General features: G+C 41.1%; 2 protein-coding genes across 3 annotated transcripts in view; one reads left to right on the forward strand and one right to left on the reverse strand.

The window, feature by feature from the left end:
- The window catches only part of LOC137287131 (perlwapin-like), a 67,116-nt gene extending 45,996 nt beyond the window's left edge, over positions 1-21,120 (forward strand). Inside the window, exon 5 of the mRNA XM_067819279.1 lies at positions 21,104-21,120. The gene's annotated coding sequence lies outside the window, so the exon portion shown is untranslated. The remainder of the gene's footprint in view (positions 1-21,103) is intronic.
- The window catches only part of LOC137287130 (organic cation transporter protein-like), a 344,664-nt gene continuing 333,695 nt past the window's right edge, over positions 12,135-23,103 (reverse strand). The window contains exons 8-10 of one of the 2 annotated variants that reach the window (XM_067819276.1): positions 16,079-16,260; positions 13,346-13,497; positions 12,135-12,690 (exon numbers count right to left, since the gene is read on the reverse strand). In XM_067819276.1, coding sequence (XP_067675377.1) covers positions 12,615-12,690; positions 13,346-13,497; positions 16,079-16,260 — 410 coding nt within the window. In that variant the 3' untranslated portion in view covers positions 12,135-12,614. The remainder of the gene's footprint in view (positions 12,691-13,345; positions 13,498-16,078; positions 16,261-23,103) is intronic. The other variant, XM_067819277.1, reaches the window with a different exon arrangement.

Raw genomic sequence — 23,103 nt, forward strand, 5'->3', positions numbered from 1 at the left:
AACTTAAACACAAAAAATTACCCATTTTTTATCACAGTTTTTATCTTGTCGGAATATGTCCCACTGATATATCTTGCCTCTTTGGAGCAGTGTTATCCCTCACAACTTCAGGTGATCCTACAGCAAAGATGTGTACATCTAACCCTAGTACATATTACAACGTTTATTGTTAAAGCGTCATTGATAAATGAAATTAAAGTATTTTACATGAAGGTACAATAATTTTACTTATGGCCTTACATTACAAACAGTAGTATAGGCAATGGTGGTACGGGCTCGCAAAGGAAAATCACCCCCAAATTTGAAGGAAAATCAGAGGTGCAGCCGTCTCTGAGACTCATTATGATTACTTTTCATCTGCAAGTCAGATATACGAAAATCCGAACTTCGGTCTTTGTGCCCCTGCTTGATAATTCATATCTTTTCCGACCAAGAGAAACAAATCCTGGAGCACCTGAGTATATACAATGAGGTTAAATACCGGCAAATTTGCAGTGACTGCACCTCTCTACGTCTACTTTTCAGCTGCAAAGCCATATCACCTACAAATTTACATGGAAAACCAGATGTGTAGTAATTATGAGCTGTATTTTATCACTCAGCAAAACTGCACCCCAATTAGAGATATTGTAGGTATATGGCATAACCAAAATTCCAGGAACCAAACTATAACGTGAAGCCTATGATCTGATCATGCCATTTACCCATTCGAGAAGCAAAGAGGAAACATCACATATCGCAACCCATGTGGGGCACAAAGACCACTTCTGACTTACAAAACCTTCTAAATAATTCATATCTTTTCCTTTCCAACCGAGGGAAACAAATCCTACCGCAATCAGGCTACACAAGCGATACCAGATTCCTCGGCAATTTCTCGAACTCTATTTGCTGTTCTTTTGCGAGACAGCAAAATAGTTGATTTCATGTACCTCTATCCACCACACCAATTTCGACCTGCAGCAGGAAAACTACGAATTATACTCGCAAGACTGCTCGGAACCCAAGGACAGACACAACCAATGCACCGACTGTCTCGATGCCATACCAAAACTCCCCACCATCTTAGACAGTGACGACTTGCAAGTGTGGTGCAATCGACCACTGTGGAAATGTATGAAATGTATTCTTTGGAGAAACAAAGACATTGACTACACACCACTCGAGGTTCCAGAAGAGATATTGATTGATGACTGTTTTGTGGACATAGAGAACCTGTACGACCACAGCTGCTTCCAGTGGAGTATTCAATATGCATTCCTCCTCAACAGATTGGTGGGTAATTGTTTATGCAAGGGTAAAGATTCTTGTATCTTCTGACAGCTAGCAGGGAAAGAGCCACTATAAGGATATCAGGGCAATATTCGACAAACAGCATTACCCAACAATGGTGGGTCCAAGGACATGGCAGTAGCAGCCCCTCCATGCAGCAAACATCAAAAAGCTGCCGAAGTCCCGGAAGGAGTCTACACATGCAAAAAGTTCGCCATAGCCAAAGATGAAGGAAAGAATAGAGTGTTGTTGCTTCTCGATTCACCGAGTAGAGAAACGTTTCCAGTCTATGGCTACAAGACACGAGATACAGTTTGAGATACTGGGGGGATAAAACGCCTATGATTGATGGGGGAACCATTTCTGTGCAGACGTGGCAAAATCTGCTACTCACCCATATTGAAAAGGAAAGACAAAAGAGAAGTTGAGTTTCTGCTTCCAGACCTTTGGCGAGAATAGGTTCTGTGGAAAAATATAAGACACTCCCACGATATTTTTTTTTTCTACATGGACCGGATGCAAACAAAAAACATACATCGTTTGAAATTTGAGGTGCAAGATGCATGCAGACCATAAACCATCCATCTTTTGTAATTTGAGGGCATGCAGACAAAAAACATACTTCGTCCTCTAGAACTTGTACTTTGAGATGCATACATGTTTTAGTTCGTGTGGAAGGGGGCCCTGGAAGGCATTTTATTCTTCACGTCATCCTGTTTGAGCATGTGGCGCATGAACTGTGAATCATCTTGTTTGGCTGATGTGCAGTGCTTCCAGGTTGTCCACAAGACCTTCCACAGAGCAAAGGCAGTCATCGAAATATACACAAAATTTTTGTTTGATTCTACCATCCTCCCAACCTTCTGTATATCAAAATGGATCTAAATGGACCTGTATATAAAAAATATTGAGGGAGTGTCTTGTATTTTTCCACAGAACCTATAAAAAGTGTCGCTTTCATCATCTTCAGATTGGGGACATTTCCATCCCTTTCTCCACTGCTGTGAGAAATCTGGGAGTCTTCTTGGACAACAGTATCTCCATGGAGATTCAAATAAATCCGCAGAGCAAAACTATTTACTATCATCTCCGTAACATGTCAAGCATTCGCCACCAACTCACCCAAGATCGGCTTTTGGGCCAGTCCTTTTCAGTTTGTATGTTTAGTTGTTTGAAAGTGTTGTTTCACAACACACCATAAATCGTCATCACTACGCAGACGATTAACAGTTATACAAGTGTTTTCCTGCAGACAAAGAGCAGTCATACAGCACACTAACAAACACGGGCCAATGCTGTGATGACGTTAAATCCTGGATGACTAAATACAAACTTAAACTCAACAGCAACAAGATGGAGTGCATTCTCCTTGGTCCTGAGATACGGAGGTCCAAGTGTAGAGTCGACTCACTTACGCCAGACCCTATTGTCACTTGTCATGAGTAAACTTGATTACTGTAATTGTTTACTGGCCGGTGCATCAAAGACCCAGATAGCCAGGCTTCGTTGAGTGCAGAACGTTGCAGCCCGCATTGTGACTCGATCTGGAAAATACGAGCACATTGACCCTATACTGTACACTCTCCACTACTTTTCAGTCGAGTTCCGGATCTAGTATAAACTGTTAAACCTTGTTTTCTACTGTCTCACCGGACCTGCACCTTCTTATCTATCCAATCTTCTAACAGTGTACATGCCTACCCGATCTGGATAAGAAATTGCTTGGTGTTCCCAAAGTCAAGACAGTGATGTACGGAAACAAATCCTTTGTTCATGCAGGATCAATGGTTTGCAACAATCTCCCACAAAACCTTCGAGGCTCTTGTGACCTTCATACCTTCAAGTCCAGCCTAAAAATACACTTGTTCAAGATAGCTGTTGACCTATAACTCTTTCCTTTTATCTGATCTCTGTTCTGTGCGCTCTGGGTATGCTTAAGGATGAATTATATGGACGTTACAAATATGCTAATATTATGAAATATAATGAAAACGACAGCGTCAGTGTTTTCAGTACCACTTAGAATATTAAATAACACAGTAAATGTACCAGTTTCAACTGCATGCATTGCTTCTTCCTCAACCATTTCCCTAACCATGACCAATATATGTTTAAAGTGGTCCAACACAGAAACTGACAACATTAACACATATTTGACAGCACTGAGTTTATTTTTCAACGCTTCATCCTTTGGTAAGATGGGCTCACACAACACATTCATTTACCAGGGATGCCTCGGCCACCTACTTGGCTACTTTATCTGAACACCGGGTTAGTACAATCCCTGGGGCAGCCTCCACAACACTTCTGGTCGGCATCACAATCGGCGTCAGTGTAGCATCGCGCTATCCAGACACTGAATAGGCCAGACACAGGATTTGGGCATGATTCATGTTTATCTAAAAAGAGAGAGGGCTTTTATACGATAGAAAATGTATTAAACATAATCAAGCATTATTTGGCATGTCTATATTGCTTCCTCATAGAAGTTGTTCTGGCCTCAGGTTCATTTTACGTTTCTTCTGTAGACATATATTATACGTTGTTCACTGGTCACGAAGGGACAATGGCATGATGTACCCTCGATGTTTGTTTATGTTCCCTTAGCCCGAAGGGTACATCAACCCATGGTCCCGAGGGGCCATGTACAATTTTATGATGAACAGATGTGATAGGACTGCATGGAATACATTTCCAATCACTCACGATGTGACGATTGTTGTTCAGGCATTAAAGCTTTAATCGTGTCATCGTGTAATTTTCACAGTATTGTACTGTCAGAGTTTTTGTCGTCACTCCACAGATGGCTGTAGCACCATGTGATAAATCAATATTTTAAGCAGTACTCAGCAAAAGCGATTGTCATTATATACGGTCATTATATGTCATTATATATACAAGATATACTCTTGAAAATTAGTTGTGTCACCTGTTGCTGTAATTAAACAATTGCTACAAGTCGGTTTCATTATTCAGATTCTTAAGTTGAAAAGAACACTCACATTTAAAAAGTACGAAAGCAAATTCTACCTACCAATATGCAGCTAGGTCCAGCCATGTTGATGCTAGTAGTTGATAGCCTACGAAGTTTGGGCGACATATTTAGCCTGTTCCAGTCTGTTTTGCTGAAAACAAAAATGGAATGGAAAATCACGCGGCCATATACAATTAATGACAGGACACGTATGATAGGACTGCATGGAAATGGGATTTTTTTTCAAAATCCAAAGTGACGCATTTGGAACAGATTATGGCTCTAGTGCGCGATGACTTTGTATTACAAAGGGCACTTTTTAAACGCCCATTTTGACTTAACTTCAATAAAAACGATAATGGACGTAAAATATCAAGGCGTGCGAGCGTGTGTGCGAGCGTGTGTGTGTGTGTGCGTGCGTGTGTGTGTGTGTGTGTGCGTGCGTGTGTGTGTGTGTGTGATTGTGTCTGTGTGTGTTTGGGTGACGGAGGGTGGGTTTGGGTCGTCTCAAAAGCAAACCAGGGAGCATTATCCAGTTCTGTGGATCATCGGTTGGTCATGCCACCTACATATCTTTGAGATATTCAATACGATTTTCGCATAACTTCATGAAAGAAAGACACGTAGTAAGATGTTAATCAAAGGATGAGACATATTGAACACTCAAGAAAACGCATAAATATCTTTGAGATGACTCTTAATGCCTGTGGTCAGCTCATGCATTTCATGCTCATGCATTTCATGACTCACCTAATTGCCATCTGTAGTCTCAGCTATTGTTTTAAGCTGCTATCTGTATGTATGTAAGTTTTGCCCAAGTTTTTGCCCTTACGCATTCCACTGAATGTCCAGTAAGGCAAAAGTTATTTCCACATATCCTATTTGATCTGTGTAAATTTGAGGGATACAGAGTAATAGCATAAAAACAGTGCTATAGTAGTGCTATTAGACGTGATTTTTTTTGCGAATTTTTCTATTGCTTCATTTGTTTTTATATTTGTCTTATATCTGACAACTTTGATTGACTAAGTCATTTGAGGTAAATTTAGTACCGAAAGTCTGTAGTATTGTCATTTCAGTTTTTGTTTGTATATTGCAATGTTCTCAATAAACAAATCTTATAGTGTGACTCCACTATTCATTAAAGTCTGTAAATCGTCTATACTACATTGTTAGTTGGACATTGTTACGTCGTGCTTTGGCAAATTACAAACTGATAGTGATTCTGGTGTCACACTAGTAAAATTATTATGACATTCAATATCTCTAATGTTCTGCATTTAACAAATAGCGACAAAATCTTTCCATAATAATAATAATAATATATATATATTTGCCAGAGAACAGATTGTCAACGACTCGCAAATCAATGAACCACAGTCATCACACAGCTGTCGACGTCGCCCTGCCGCACAGCAAACTCAATCAACGGCAAGTCAAAAGGTAGGTATAGGTAGGTATAGGGAGGTAGGTAGGTAGGTAGGTAAGTACGTGGTTAAATGAGGTTGGTAGATGTGGTTTTAGGGCGACCTTGGGCCCTAAAAGGCGTATATGCACCCAACACTTAACAAGCTGTTATATTTTTGTTCAGTTAAATTACGTCGTACTTATCCGTTTTAACGAAGCTCTTTTTATGCAACCATACATTAAATTATTGCAAAGTATTGCGTTCAATGTGAAATTTTTTTTTGTTTTGTTAAGCACAGTTTCTCGAAGAGCCTTCGTGGGTTTTCATGCGCTGGACACTCAGTGAACTGTTTCTGGTCAGTGTAAGTTAAAGCTTTCGGAAGATAGGTCTTTATCTAAAATACTTCTATATGCCTTTAATCCACAATGTCCTAGCCTGAGGCGAGTTAAAACAACTTCATTTTTGAGACAGCGCCGACGAATATTGAAAAGTTTGTTTACGACGGGACAAGTACTGTGTCTACATGTCCCATGTTTCATTGTCCCATGTACTTTGCCAATGACATGACAAACCATTAATCTCTTGGAATTGGCTTAATTTGATTGAATATCTGGCCGTGAGCTGTTGCAAGCCACCTTAGCAAGTGTGCCAACTCCGTCGTTTCCAGCTACACCGACATGTGCAGGAATCGAAACAATATCAAAGCTTATGTACACGGAGTTTAAAACAGTATCAAAATACGAAATGTCGTATTGCAAGTCAAGGTGGACCTTGGACACCTGATTGTATTGTTTGTATAGCTGGCAACGAGTCAGCAAAAGGTATCACTTCAATATCTTTTACCCATTTTATAGCTTGATGTATGGTTGTCAATTCTGCTACAAATACAGACAGATGATCAGTCAGTCTAAATCTTTTGGATAAACCAAGATCGGGAGTATAAAAGGCTCCACCAGCATGACCAGTTCTGGGATCCTTTGAAGCATCAATCTAAATATGAGTAAAATTACTGTATTTCGTGTGAATTGGGTTAGGATTTTAACAACACTCCGATAAATCCTGTGAAATCGAGAGTTGTGTTAAAGTCAATGGAACCGTTTTAGGGAGAGATTGAGCAGCAATCAGCTTAAGATTGTTCAACTTGTTCAACTTGTAATGTAAACTGTTCAACGAGTAATCCAAATGGTGGTTTCCCATGATTCCAATCACACATGACATATATTCCACACAATTACACAATATATCAGTTGCTGGTTGATACTTAGATGAAGGATAAATAAGTACTTGAGGGCAACTTTAAGACGATGATGATATTGCAAAGTAGGTTCTGAGCATTCCACATGCAAGGCAGAAACTGAGTCGTAGGGAAGGTACTAGTGCATGTCCGAAGAGCTTTAGCTTGAACACGATCAAGTTTAGCCAAATGACATTTTGCAGCATTCATGAAAACTTTACAACCATATTCTAATGTAGACAAAATTAGTGCTTTGTACAAAAGAAGCAAGGGCAATTTATCAGCACCCCTCTTTGTGGCAGCCACGCTTTTCAGTAAATTGAGAGCTTTAGTACCTTTCCATGAAATCTAGTTGATGTGGCTGGACTATGTGATCAAACATTTTGATCAAAGATTACACTTAAAAATTAGATGCAGAAACAAATTTTGTCCTGACCTCCAATGTGTAGCTTTAGATTTGGGGGAAATTTACGGCTTGTGAAGACGAACACAGGTCAGTAGGGAACATTTCTAGAGCTGCACCCCCTTGCTCGCTACTGTGGTCCAACAGTAGTCCATTCGGTGTCCACTCGTGTTATACCGAGACAAGGCGAATAGCGATCTTCTTCGAGGTGATGGAAAGGGGCGATCAGTGACGAATGACAGTAGCTGTAAAACAGGCCTCCTGGCCATACTATACCCAAATCTAAATCGGTTTCCAATTGCGTAGATCGATGCCCATTCTGTTGATAACTGGGTTATGTGGCCCAGACTCGATTATTCACAGTCCTCATCCATATAGCTGAAATATGCTGAGTGCGGCGTAAAACTAAACTCCCGAGCTAAATCCAGCTATTGGCCAGCTACACTGTATGATCAGAAATTACTGAGAATTTAAAGGTCATTTTTTAACATTTTTTACTCACGTATTAAATGTGAATATTAGCAGAACATAACTCCAGATTCAAATACAGGTGAATAGTTATTAATTTATGAAGTAGTAGTAGTAGTAGTAGTAGTAGTAGTAGTAGTAGTAGTAGTAGTAGTAAATGTCCCTCGAGAATGTGTACCGCTCACTGTTCGTATTCCCTTCAAATACACAGAGGGGCGTTGCCCCTAACACAAATATGCCACCCCACAGGTAAATTGGGCGCTGATACAAAGGTTTTTCAGTTTATTTGGTCCTGAATTTCAGCGCATTAGGAAACAGCTATGCAGAACTTTCATCCGAGAAAATCACATTTACAAGTTAGAATCGTAGGGGAACTTGAACTTTCAGTTTGGAAAGGAAGTACAAGCGTTAAACGCACCACCACTTCTACTACAGTCCCTAATCACAACGCAGTGGATGCGCGTGCACAACGCAGTAGCCCCATACACATGCATTGGGTGTCATTCTTGATTTAGAATTTAGGTTTTCAAGATTTTCAATAAGGCACTGTAGACCATTAATTTTGACAGTCATCTTGCATCACCCAGTTGTTACTGTTTATTTTCAGCCGGAATGTTTTTGCTTAAAATTGAAAATCATACAATGCAAAGTTCACATCATACAACGATCACCTGGTGACTGGTTGACAGTTTGTTGTAAGAAGTCTGTCATGGATTTGATTCCCTCGTATACACGAATTGGGCGACACCTTTTCCTATTCTGTTTTGAGAACATTAAACATTGTTAACGGGTGTAAACTGGGCCGACATATATTACAGACAGAAGGCTGCACAGATTTGGTTGCAAGTACGCAAGTTCAGGGTAAAGTAGACAAACAGCTAGTCTCTGTAATGAACATGTCTTACAAAAAACGAGTTCATAGATAAAAGTATAAACATACTGAAAAGGTACTTTGAGACATTCTTAAGACTTGCGTGGGCTTTCTTGGATATATTTGCTTTCCTGGTCTGTATGACAGACTACACCCGTGAAGATCCGGGTTACTTTTGGTCTTCAGCAACCGATGCTTCTTGTATGAGACGACTAACGGCATCGGGTGGTCAGGCTCGCTCACTTGATTGATACTTGCCATCAAATTCCAACTGCGTAGATCCGAGTAAAAGTATATTCAACCTTGACCAACCTAAAACTTCCAGGTTTATGACTTCAGTTACTACAACTAAAGATTATTTACCCCGGGAAATATTTTCGAAACGGATTTCACACTGGCACTGTTTACAATATATTTTGAGCTTTCACTTGTGTGACTACTCAGTATTTAGTATTTAGTATTTAGTATTTAGTATTTAGAACCCTTGGCATCATGTATCAGTAAGTGGAAATATTAAATAAACTACTAAACAAAAGAAACGCATAGGTAGTATTTTTCCATGTAACTTTTCGAATTTGAATCATTGGTGTCTATATATGTATTCAGTACATCTATGGTGAACGCTGTCTACAAACATTTCCGAATTTGAATCCATTGTCATTGAGGACAACTCGTCCAAACGCGCCAAAATCTGTTTTCCTCAATAAATGCAATGAATTGTGCATGGAACGAAATTCATGCGTTTCCTTTTGCACGCACATTCCATGCATCTTTTCAAATAAAAGTCGGTGGGTTTCAATGCTCTTGCGACAGTTGACAATATTAAATTTGTTGTTAAAGTCATGCCTAGACTTACTGAGGCTCAGCGCAACGATGCGATGGTCTTTTGGAGGCTGGGGAGTCTCACTCTGCGATTGCAAGTCAACTGAATGTGTCACAGAGTACCATAGCAAGACTTTGGCATCGATACCAGCAGCAAGGGTCAACACGTGATCGCCCCAGGTCAGGTCGCCCCCGTGTGACCACAGGTTCACCAGAGCATTCTCCACAACATCGGTAGTGCCAGGACTCAGGAAAATATCTGATCAGACTACGAGGAACCGCTTACGTGAGGCTGGTATTCGTTTGAGGGGACCTATGCGAGGACCTGTCCGTACACGTCAACATCGGCAACAACGCTGACAGTGGTGTCGCCAACATCTTCAATGGCCATTGCAAAGGTGGAGAACTGTTCTTCAGTGATGAGTCACGTTACATGCTGTGACGACCCGATGGAAGAACTCTACGCTGCAAATTGTGTAAAGGAAGTGGACAGATTTGGTGGTGAAACTGTCATGGTTTGGACCGGCATCTCATACAGTGGCAGGACAGATCTCATTCAGGTCCGGGGCAATTTGACAGCTCGACGTTACCGTGATGAAATCATCAGGCCTCATGTCCTTCCTTTCATGAACCGCCAGAACGTCTCGTTTCAGCACGATAACGCTCGGCCGCATACAGCAAGAATAACCAGGGATTTCCTTGCCCAGATTAACGTTCAGATCCTTGATTGGCCCTCACGATCACTGGATCTTAATCCTATTGCACACATTTGGGACGAATTGGATCGTCGCGTGCGACACCGTGATCCTCTGACATTACCTGCTCTGTTTGTGGCCATGAGGAAAGAGTAGTAACTTATTCCCAGGCACTGGAATCTGGTCCAGTCTATGGGACGCCGATGCCAAGCAACCATTTATGCTAATGGTGGCCACACAAGATACTGCCCTGCGACCTCTGAACACTTGTCATTTGTGACGTACAGTTTCTTGCTGCACTGCACTGTTTATGTTCATTCAGGTTTTCTTCATGACTGCCCTGTATTACTGAATCTTAAGTGGATAAATTGATAACAATTTTCAGCTGTGCGTTTCTTTCTTTTCTTTTTTTGTTTTGAGTAGTGTTCGTAATGTCCTTGTGATTACCAATATAAATATTCAAAGAAATGGGGATCGTAAAGCTGGAACATACCAAAACAGTTTGACAGATAATATGTAGAAAAATAAAACATAGAAACGGCTGTATTTGTTTTATTTCTTGGTGAGGCTGACTACTTTTTGTGCAGTCCTCGTTTGTTAAAAGGCACCAGTGTGACTGTTTCTTATGTTCAGACATGATGTCTTTAAGCGGCATTTAGAAGTTGTTCAAGGGGTCTAAAATGACCCCGAAAGGTTGTTTTCAACAGTATAGGTATTTGTTATACACTTGCATATTACGACAGAACAAACCACTCTTCAATTATTGTAGGGCGCTTCATTCATTCAGTCAAAGACTAAACCCAATATTTTCTAGACGCAATTGCTTCCAAGATGAAATCCACTCTTTTCTGCGCACAGTCGCTTCAAAGACTGAACCCACTCTTTTATTAGCACAATCACTTTCAGTACCTCTTTGTCATACTCTGGTCTCTATCAAACATAGTACTAGAATATTGCGAATTAACAATCATAATGTTAAAATATGGTATACAGTGTTGCACCAGGGGTTAAAAAATCCCATCGTAGGATGTCCGGGACAAGTCAGTTTTCATTACGGGCAATCAAATGATTGTATCTTACTTGTCCAGGGACTACTAGATAATTTCCACTTATGGATTCAAACTGCAAATAAAGTTGAGTTTCATTTCATATCTGCTCATAATGTAGCTCTAATAAAAATTATATTTCGCAATAACAATAAAGTAGAGATATCTTTCTTCGAACTTCATCACTCTTCGATAAATAGTTTAGTAAACATTACCGTCAACCATGTATTGTGTCATAAAATAAGTGGAAAATTAGTCAGGACAAATTACTTTCTTGAAGTCACTTGCACCGTGGCAAGTGGCTTTTTAAGAAATGAACCCCTGAATACACATACACACCGTAGTTCTCTGAACTCTCTCTCATAAGTCAAGATTCAGCATATGAGTGAGTGAGCTAAGATTTCTAGTCACATCGGCAGTATTTCAGTACGTAGGTGCTCCGATGTGACACGCTCAGAACAAATCTTCTTGGACAACATGATATTGCAGGCACAAATTATCATATGAGGGAGAGCACTATGACTTCTGCCATCGTCAACTAATATGCCTGAAAGGTACTAAAACAGTGACGTTGACCCCAAACTGAACTTTGATGTATTGGCCGCACGTACACAATATTTGTGAAGTCACATTCAAAACACATTTTAACGCGGGGTCTCACAGCACAGATGTGTACTTTCTTGTGTACTTCAGTATATATCGTGGTCAGAAGATGCCGCTTATTACACTCTTGTACACAGACTTCTCTATAAATGAGCGAGGCGAGCGAGTATGATTTTACGCCGCTTCCAGCAATATTTCAACAATATCAAGGCGAGGAACACCAGAATGAACTTCACACATTGTACCCATTTGGGGAATCGAATTTAAGTTTTCAGCGTTACGAACCACTAGGCTACCCCACTAGGCCTAACAAATAAGAAACACATAAAATACAAGTGTATCTATGTTTGTTCAGCTTTATTGCATTTCAAACCCAGATATAGTCTTATTGTGCATCTTTGTATTGCACCGTTGGTTCAGAAATCTCAAAACGTATAATATATATTATTATATACGGGAACATTTTTAATTTTATGTATTCTGTTATTCGTTTCAGTCAGTAGATTTAATAAATCATTTGTAAGTTAGTATTAATATTATAGTACATTTAAACATTCTAAATCAAGCTAAGTATGTATCAATCCACAAGAATCATTACTGTAGAACATCTATAACTTGAGCCTAAAAAGACATAAAGAGAATACTGAGCCTTCCATATATCTGGCCACGTTTTAACTGTATGTTCTCTGAGATTGGACGCATTATTGTCGGTTCCGTCAAATTATAATTCTAAGTATTACACCAAAAGGTTTATGTCCATGACGTTTAGAATGTAGAACAGCTGCTACATGTCTTCACACTGAGATTATCCAGGTCCTTCATACATCGGGGGACTTGCAGTCATCCAGGAGAATCGTGTCTTGTCCACGAGCTGCTCCATCGTCATAGGCAGCCCTGTTGGAATAAATAATGTTTATTTGCATCTTCCAATAAATAAATAATCGCTGTAAATAATCGCTCATGCTGTTGATCACTAGACAGGCACCAGTCTGGTCCATACTTAAATATTTACAGACCGTCGCCATTTGGCTGGAATATTGGCCGGTGTGGCGTAAAATTAAACATCGATAACTTGAGCACCAATTGGCATAAACATATGCACACACACATATGTATATTTGTGTGTGTGTGTGTGTGTGTGTGTTGTGTGTGTGTGTGTGTGTGTGTGTGTGTGTGTGTGTGTGTGTGTTTGTGTGTAACGCACAAACTGCGTTATAGAATATTCGTAAAGAGCGTTCCACGGGGTTCGCTTGACATATAGTTCTGTTGGTAGAGGGCGCGAGAGTCGATTTAATGCAACGTTAACGTTGCGTTAATTCATAATGATTACAACTTTAAATTTCAATTTCATATTTTAATCTTAAAACTTTTTTCGGAATGAATTATATGGTAGATTCGGTAGAGGCTGATAGTAAGTATTAATGAGAGAGATGCAATATTGAGTTTTAGAGAAGTGTGGCGTGATCGTGTGCCTTCAATATGTTACAGTTATGTATTCTACATCCATACTACATTTACTTATATTTCTGGACATATTTTCTTCACTCACGTTCCGAGTTTTTCCGCTTCTTTGATTGTCTCCGGAAGTTTTGTATTTTTCGTTTCTGGAAGAAGAAGTGCGAGAAGTCCTGACATGGCCGTCACTCCACCAAACACCAACATGGGCAGTATCTGACTGTATCGGCTACTGATGTGCATAGTCTGAAGAAAGCAAAGGATTAGTTGACACATGTTACACTTACAATCAAACATGAGGTATGCGACTGTATGCGACTGTGTGAGCGAGAATTTAAAGTGACATCGGCAGTATTTCTGCAATAACGTGACTATAAGAGTTCCACGTAAACAATATATTTGCACGATATAAATATCTGAAGTACGGTAAAATAACTATCATAGCTAGACAACGTTGAGCACTGGAAATTAGCATTTAATCATAAAGCGATATTTCTTTACAGAACAAGACAATATATAAATGGGCTACAGATCGCCAAGAAATGATGGTAGATCACCACACCATGGACTATGGAAACTCACACTATCTTTGGTACCTGCGTGGACCCTAGCTGGGTTTACACGACCTCCTTAGATGCTAGTGATGATTGGCAATTTTAGCCATAGATAAAAATTACTTTTTTCTGTGATTAAAAATGTGGTAAGGTTAAATAAATCACTTTGAATGTCCTGGTTTAAAGGCTTCTAGGCATCTGATTGTGCAATATCTTACTCATCTTTGAAATAAAACTCTTGACTCTGGTGATTTTCATGTTTGTTCCTAAAACCTTACATTCTAGTTTGGTGTAAAGATCATAATAAAATTCATTATTGGTGATCCGCAAGCTGGGTTTAGAGCTGATTATTCTACAAGTGATCATATATTTTCTCTGCAGTCTTTAGTTAAAAATATATATTGGTTAGAAAAGAGGGTAGATTTTATTGTCTGTGGATTTCACCAAATTTTAAATACCTTAAGGCATGATGTGCTTATGAAACCACTTACAGAAGTCGGTACAAGTGGTATAATTACAACTCTCTATATGCTTCAGTAAGGACATGTGGTGGCTTATCAGGTAGTTTCTCTTGTAATACTGGTACCCGTCAAAGATGTGTATTGAGCACACATATATTTGTTATTTTCATCAGTAAGTTGTGCTGTCGTTCAGAGAGGGATGCTGACCAGGGTATTACAGTTTCATCTTCAATTAGCAATGTTTGTTCTCTCATGTTTGCTGATGATGTGCCATCTGCTGCTGATACTTGTGGGCAGTTTCAGAAGAAGACTGATTTTCTTGAAAAGTTTTGTAATCAAACAGGCATGAAAGTTAACTCTTAAACATGCGTGATTATTTGTTACCAAAACAGTTTATCGTATGTTACTATCTTCAGACAATGACGGTCGCATTTCATGGAGATAAAAAAACAAGAATATTCTATATTGTAAAATTTCATTTCATATTAGTAACTAAAGGTGAATGGCATGCGTTATATGTATGTGACGCATACACTAATATCCGGAATAAACACATTAAGAAATATTTCAGGAACTTCCCAACAATTATAAATTTTATTTCTATTCTTCAGAGTGAAAATGTGGTTATGATAAGAAATGTATCTACATGTATATTCTTATAACATGCAAACAAGAGACACAAACTGTGCATACTGTGAAATGCCCTGATTGGTTACACATTATCATGATTGTGTATTATTATGTATACTGGGAGGATGAATATAAATGTCTGTCTATCTGTCTGAATGTCCTGAAACTTACATAACCTCTCAGCAAGACTATTTTAGTGAGTGAGTGAGTTTAGTTTTACGCCGCACACAGCAATATGACAGCTATATGGCGGCGGTCTGTAAATAATCGAGTCTGGACCAGACAATCCAGTGATCAACAACATGAGCATCGATCTGCGCAATTGGGAACCGATGACATGTGTCAACCAAGTCAGCGAGTCTGACCACCCGATCCCGTTAGTCGCCTCTTACGACAAGCTGAGTCGCCTTTTATGGCAAGCATGGGTTGCTGAAGGCCTATTCTACCCCGGGACCTTCACGGGTCCAAGATTATTTTAAAGTACTTTAACCCCCTAGAGGATACAACCTCCAGCAGTCTCTATTGCACGCTACAAATGAACGTTTACCTATTTGCAAAACATTACAATTGCGTTTCATGAAATTGTTCTCTATCTTTTAAAAATGCAAGAAGTAAATGAATATCAACAACAGTAAGAAGAGCCTTCATTGTCGTATTTTTTTCCATTGAAATATCGATCCCTTGTGATAGAAAATCAATACAGTCAAGCAGAACATGCTTATCACAAAACGGAGGATCCTCACCGTTTAATAACTAAAGTATTTGTGAGTACATCTTGTGTGGTCAATACGCCACCGTCGCATAATGACCTCCTCAAACTTGGTTCGACAGCTCAAGTAAACTTACTGACTCTTTTGGAAGACCTGTTTAAATATGGAGTCACCGTGGTCACCGATTGATTTCAAGATTTCTAAAGTACGATCGTTTTGTCTCCCAACAAATTGTTCACCATATCTTTCGTCTATTTTATTTATGCGTTTCTCGTGTACTATATGATGTAAGCTGTCCTTTGCTGTCAAGATTGTTAGAAAGTCGTTTTTTTATCAACTGCTTTTAATTTAATTACCTTTTATTTTGCAGTTGCAACTTTTCAGTTGCTCAGTTAACACTCTTGCGATACAAGATTATACCTCAACTGAACACTTTCATTTTAAAACCGGACGTTAGACGACGTAGACTCACCAGGTCATTTATGTAGGGTGATGATAAACTTCCAACTCTACAGAACACAGAACTCAAGGACATGCCAAAGTTTCGCGACGTAGTTGGCAGCAATTCTGCCGTGAAGACGTACACTGAGGCGAAGCCAGCTGAAACACAGGTGTTCCCTAGACACGCCAAACTGTTGATGATCCACACGTTAGCTGAAAGTACACGTTGACGAGAGAATCAGTGACATTGGCAAAAAAAATATCACTAACAATGGAATTACAGTTAAAAAGCTCACGTTTATACAAAACATGTATGCAAATATCACATCTCATGTATCTTCACATGATAACTTCTCAGATCATATTCCATGTTATACGGGCGTGCGCAAGGTGAAAATCTTTCACCGTCTTTATTTTGTTTATTCATTAATGATTACAATTACTCACTGATGACAGCGATGCTTGAGAATGTAAATATACAGTTATCTTCTTCGTTTATTGCCGACAACACTGTTCTTTTGGCTGATTTCGCAAGCGAATTACAAAATGCTTCAGGTTATTTTAGCAAAACAAAACCATTGGTAAAACCTTGAAACTACAAGTGAATTTTGATCCAACGAAATTCTTAATTTTTTTAACTGGCCCTGACAAAAAACGTAAACTCAAATTTCTCTTTGAACAATCTCCAAATGTAATTGTTGATAACCGTACATATCTTTTAGTTATATTTAGTAGATATAGGAAATTTAATCTATCGACTAAAAACTTATGTGCCCACCCAAAGCGTATGTGCCCAAAGCAATGTTTTGTCTTTAGTAGTATAGGTAATGAGAGTTCTGGACCACTTTTCAAAAACCCCCTCTAAAAAGCCTCATTTACTAAATGAGGCTTTGGTGGGACCCTTAGCTCTTGCTACTATTACCCCTACTACAAAACCACACCATCACGTTTACCGTGACTTGGCAGGCGGTAACACTGTGCCGTACGGTACGATCAATAATTCTTCTCTTACAAAACCCCTACCCGGCCCACCCCTCAAGTAGTACAAGTTAGGTTCGTCGGCTTTCATATCCACTTTATCTATGTTGTAAGTTTTGACTGACCATATAGGATCGGTGGCTCGCTTACGGCTATCACCCTCGTGTTCCCCAGGCTGGTACAGATACCTCACTAGGGCCCTATCCGGTATCTGTTTCTCCTTCCCACGCAATGGAGCGGCCGACTCTGCAACTATTGATTTTAGTTTGATAGCGTCTGCCGGTTTCTTACCGGTGAGACGGGTGACTTCATGGTTGATTGCCGACACCACCTCGGGTAACCTCGTGACCCATTCGGTCGATCGTTTTCCAGGGGTGGCCATCTCCCTAGCATACTGATGGCTGAACAAACGCTCAGCCAAAGTCCTATTAAATCTCTCAACTATAGCTTGACTGCGATGGGCTCCGGCCGTGCCACGCCTGACCTTTGTATCGTGTTTGGCTAGCAGTTGTGACACGGCACCCATGAACTCCCGTCCGGGGTCAACTTGCAGCTCTGTTGGCCACGTCAGCGGGCTGCGTTTGTATATGCGTTCGAATCCTCTGGCTACCTGGGCCGAATCTTTCGTGGTCAAGGGTTCGGCTTCCTTGTAACGACTGGCTACGTCCACTACGGTTAAGGCATACTTGTACCTCTTGTCGTGGGGTAGGAACAGTAGGTCTGCCTGGTGAACGCTATTAGGTATGTTAATACCGAACCTCCTTCTAGGTACGTAGCGTGGTGCAGGCAAATAGATCTGCCACAAGGCTTGTTTTTCAAGCCACGCTTTGGCTTCCTCCGGGGGTACTCGCGCTAGTTTAGCTAGCTTATCTACTGCGCTAGCTCCTTTCCAGTACCCACGCGGGCTGTAGTAAATAGACTCAAATTTTTTCATGTCCATACGCGTATGTGTTTATACCATCAATAGCTATCCAACGTTTCGTGTCCATAGGCGATAGGGACGTCTTGTTTATAGTCAGTCCGTATATCTTGTGCCCATCACTTCTAAGTGTGTTCATTTTATGTCTAAAGGTACGGGTCTTGAACAGGGCTTCCTTGAATCTGGCGTGTTTGATGTGTTGTTTCACCACATACTTCTTAACCCCCTTAGCCTTCCGGATCTCGCTATTGTCGGCTTTCAGTATGGAGTACATCTTTGGCCTCAAACCTATGTACTCGGCTATGGGCGTGCCAGCACACTCGTCCTTCATCTTACCTAGGACCTTTTTATTTACCGTACTGTGCATGGCATGGGTCTTAGGGTAGTCGCTGGTGTCGTATAAATCGAGGTGTTTTTTCATGTCCTCGTACACGTCCTCGGTTCGAATCTCCATCAGCAGGGAATCCGTGTCAGTGTACAGTACTTCGCACCTATCGCCGTACTGTTTCTTGAGCTCGTTGTAGTAAAAGTCGTACATCAGGTGTTTGGATAAATCGAGGATGCTCATCCCCACGTAAACAGGTCGGTTGAATTTTATGTGGCTTTTCTTCATGTGTAGGGCAGCCAGGTCGTATGTGAATATCTTGCTACGGTTGAATGCCGGACTGGCTATCAATTTCCTGAGCTTGTCTTCCTCACTAGATCTAACCAGCTTCACGGTCACGCGTTTCCTCAGGTTCTCCATAGTCTTACCAAACACCGAGTTGTTCATGAGCTTGTAGAGATTTTTCTCGAAATCACTGGTGGCTTTTTTTCGTAGGTCTGTGTTCATTCTGATGTAGGGCTCCATCCATGGGCTCTGGTCAAACATGAGCACCCTGTGTATTTTGGCCAGCCTCATACCCAACGACAGGTACAGCTGTAGGTTGCGATAGTGAACGATGTACTTGGTCTTATTCATTAAGTTAGGCACGAGTTTTTCAACGTCTGTCACACGACCACCTGACAAGTTATGTTGGTACTCAGACATCCAGTCTGGGTTAACCCTCATACGTTCGGGTGCAAGGGGATAGCTGTTGTGCGATGCGTGTAATGCCTTGGGATACTCTAAGTCAACCTCGAGGATATAACCTTTGTTCGAATCTGGTGCAACCTCCATAACATCAACGTGGGGTACCCATTCGAATCCCCCTGTAGGTAGATACTGGCTCATGGCCCAGCCGTACAGGTTGTTTGCGTCGAGGTATAGAATGTGATTGGTTGGTTTGTTAGGATCGTAGCCTTTCACGTATTGATTATTTGCTTTAGCGTATCGTTTGGATGCCATGGAAATCCCACCTCGCAAGCCTTTCTCAATGAATAGGTGCATGTCGTAATCTGTGAGCAATTCCAAATTAACTCCGGTCTTTCTAAGCAAGGCGTCCCACGACAGACCTGGGCTGGTGTAATACCATGCGGGGTCGAGTTTATACTGCTTTAAACAGGTCCGCCTGAACGTTTCAAACACGTCGGCTAACAGCAGTACATCTGTCCTCAAGTACAGGTCGTGATAATCGCCAAGGTTCTTACAACCAAGTTTATTCCATACGGTAATCGCGTGCGAGTAATCGTCTCGTGAGACGGACGCCTCATTCAGCTTGCTATAAAAACAGTCGATAGGAGGTAGTCTGGTCTCTGTGAACTTAGCCCAGCTATCCATGTACTCATATGGGTATACGCCCTTCCTCATGAGCAGGTGTCTAGTCTCGGCGTCTGTGTATCGATCTGTGATAGGGAAGGTATTGTTGGCCTTGACCAGACTGTCGAGTGACGACAGGAGGAATTGAAACGAGTCAATGAACCTAAGTCCGTTTAAGCTGAAGGAGATGTATCTCTCCATGTTGTTGGGGATGCACGTTATATTACCATCGATTTTCGCGATGGCCTGCATGATCAAGTGAGAGTCGTATCCTCTCAAGTTGTGAAAGACAACGGGAATGTTTATTGTCTTAGGATTGATTTTAAGCTTGAGATTGCACGCGTTGTGAGCGGCGCCTCTATACTTACCAGTTATGTGGCAGTGATCTCTCACCGAATCACCGTTAAGTGGCGAGTCGCACACATGACAGTTAGTGCTACTGGTGTGAGCTATCTTGTCGGCTCTGGTCATACGCATGGGAGCGATTCTATACAATGCATTCCTAATAATTTTTTCTTCCTCCTGCAAGCACTTTAGAAACCTTTCAGCCGCGTCAGGACCCCTATACACTACCGGAGCTTTCGTTTCCCCGTCACAACGGACGACAATGTATCCAAACGAACAGGCTTTATGCTCTTGTGTTTTGTGTGTGAAGCTACCCCCACTAGGGGGTGTGGGGGAATCCCCACCCACAACTAAGGCTTCGAAGTCGGCGTATATGATATAAGGCACAGACATTTGATTCTTGTGATTGTCGAATTTTAGGATATTTTCACCTTCCTTAGGCATGTCGACTCGTATGGCCGTCTGCCCAACACCTTGGCAATCATCCCGGTGGGATTCTAATAAATCAGCTCGACTGAAACCGTGTAGACATCGTACACAAAAGTGTTTTTCCCCATTGTGTTTCGACTGGTCGTGCAACAACCGGCTGAGATGTTTTATCCACGTGTAGTGATACTTTTCACCTAGTTGGATCATGAATATATTGATAACTTGACAATCCTTCACCGTGCTGACCCTGTGTACTATTATTGTATTACCTTCGTGCCCAAAGACATTTATAGCCAGATTATTCTGTTTTTCTACTTTAGTGATCTGGGATATGGGGGTGGGTTCATCTATACCATCCCAATTAAGTCCATCATCTTGGGGATAGCTAGAAAGCCTATCTGAATGAGTGGCAGCTGGAAATAAGGCTGACCTGATAGATAACCTCAGGCAATCGTTTCCTCTATTCTTAACGTTTACTATGGCTTGTTTGTTCTTATAGTAGGGAGGTAAGGCTAGGTATGACCCACCTCTGAACGGCACGTATTTAGCTATATCTAGATAGACATTATCGATTTTATCTACAGCCCACCCGGACCCCAAGTGTGTATAGCGTTCTAGGTATTCTCGTATCTGCTGAAAACTGGTATCGATTGATGCGTCAATGGTCTCTGCATGTGTGACGACCTCTTGTTGACCTCGGAAGTAAGGCTGAATATACTCAGTGGTACTCCCAACCTGCTTATCGAGCGACATTTTCACTGTGATCTGAAACTTGATACTTCCTAGATTATTTAGTTCCTGGTTGACCTTATCAGCTATCAGAGGCTTGATATCTGTAATGTCTATGTTTCTATCAACGTGCATGCGCCAACTTCCCAAATAGTTACCTACAGCGTGCTTAGTGCGCACGAACTGTAGGTCAATAGCTCTATTCTGTCGTAATAATTCTAAAAGCTGTGGTTTTCTCATACGGGAATACCCACCTAAACCCAAATCGTGTGCCTCGGCTTTCAGTTGTTTTACAGTTGGACGTGCTACTGGGGTATGTGATAACAATGCGGTTAACCCGGCTCTCCCCAGGTTTGAATAACCCGTGTATCCAAGCTGTTTTGCTTGAGCTTTTAATTGTTTTACCGTAGGAGGGACTTCTAAACCTAGTAATCTCAACAATGCTGGCTTCCGCATTCTAGAATACCCGATAACACCTCTCTGCTTTGCGGCCCGCTTGAGCTCGCGCACAGTAGCCATAGTGTTTACACCTAAGAGAATCAATGTCTAATTGGTCGGCAGTAAAGGGGAGGTAACTCTTAAAAAATATTTTCTGGTGGCCGGGTACAATTCTAGACATTCTGTCAAATCGTCCCACGTACCTGGTAAAATATATAGTGTGGCTGTTTCAATCCAGTACTCGCCTTGGGTATAGTATTCCTTGTATTCACTTATACTCGAAAAACGTTCTATATGGTATTGAGACGCGATATCCCGCTCCCATTCGAAGGGGTGAGTATACTTAACACCCTCTTTAATCCATACCACGTCCACTATTATCTTAAATCTGAAGCTGCCCCATAAGGCCAGTTCATATTTGAATATGTTTTCCACAGACATAACTATACGTAGGTGTGTATAATCTCTAATTGGAGTCTATCTTGAGCAGTCGCCTACGTTCTTTTATGTAACCTTTTTTATTCTCATATATGAGTTGATGTCTGACTACGTTCGCTCCGTGAGCTTTACATAAACAGTAGTGCCCTTTAACCCCGATACCACACACAGAACACGTGTAGTTAGGACTTCCCATATGGAAACAACAGAACCCCTGATTCCTGCATTTCCTACCACAGGCCTCGGTCTTCCCCATAAGTATATATTCACATCGGTATGGAGCGGGTCTCATGTTTACTTATATAGGTATTTTAGTTTAATTGCTTAGCAACCAAAGCAGTAGTTACTATACCCAACACTATGAAGCCCAGTTCACGATTCATTTGCCCATTGGATGGTGTGTAGTACTGAGCGAGTGTGGGTTTATTGAGCGGTTCCAATTGTTTACCAGTTAGTTGGTAGTATTCTTTCATTCCTTCATCAACATCGTAGAATGTTTTAATGGCATGGTTTTCACGCTTGAGTTGTTCGTTAATAAAATCAATCCTCTGGAGGCGTTTTTTAACGTACTCGGCCTGTGCTCTTTGTAATTTCTCAGTAGCGAGATCGTGCCGCTTCCTTTCTTCCTGTATTTCAGCCGCGTGATCATCTCGTAGTTTCGAGAAGAGGAAATTACTCCCGGAAAATGCCAGGGCATTCACTAACGCCCCACCGACCATCATAGCTATCGTGGCCATCCCTATATTTATTTCATTATATTATCAGGTATTATTCCTTGTTTTACTAGGATGTCTTTTGTGGCCATCGCCATACCAAGGTTCATTATAAGCATACCCATATCCTGCAGGTTGAAATCTAGCTTGATAGTTGGTTGTTTAAGCACCATTTTAGTCAACCGAGCGTACCCTACTGCTAGACTGGCTACCACTGTGGCGTGGTATGCGTCGTTGACGAACGTTTTCCCCTCAGACATTATGTATATGATATAAAATATTAAAATTATAACATGATATGCGGGTCGACGGTGGGGGTACCCCCCACACCCCCAACAGTGGGGGTTACCACCTCAGGTACCACCTCACGTCCCTCACGTGTATATAAC

Source organism: Haliotis asinina, chromosome 6 (assembly GCF_037392515.1).
Source record: "Haliotis asinina isolate JCU_RB_2024 chromosome 6, JCU_Hal_asi_v2, whole genome shotgun sequence".
In the NCBI taxonomy this organism is placed as follows: domain Eukaryota; kingdom Metazoa; phylum Mollusca; class Gastropoda; order Lepetellida; family Haliotidae; genus Haliotis; species Haliotis asinina.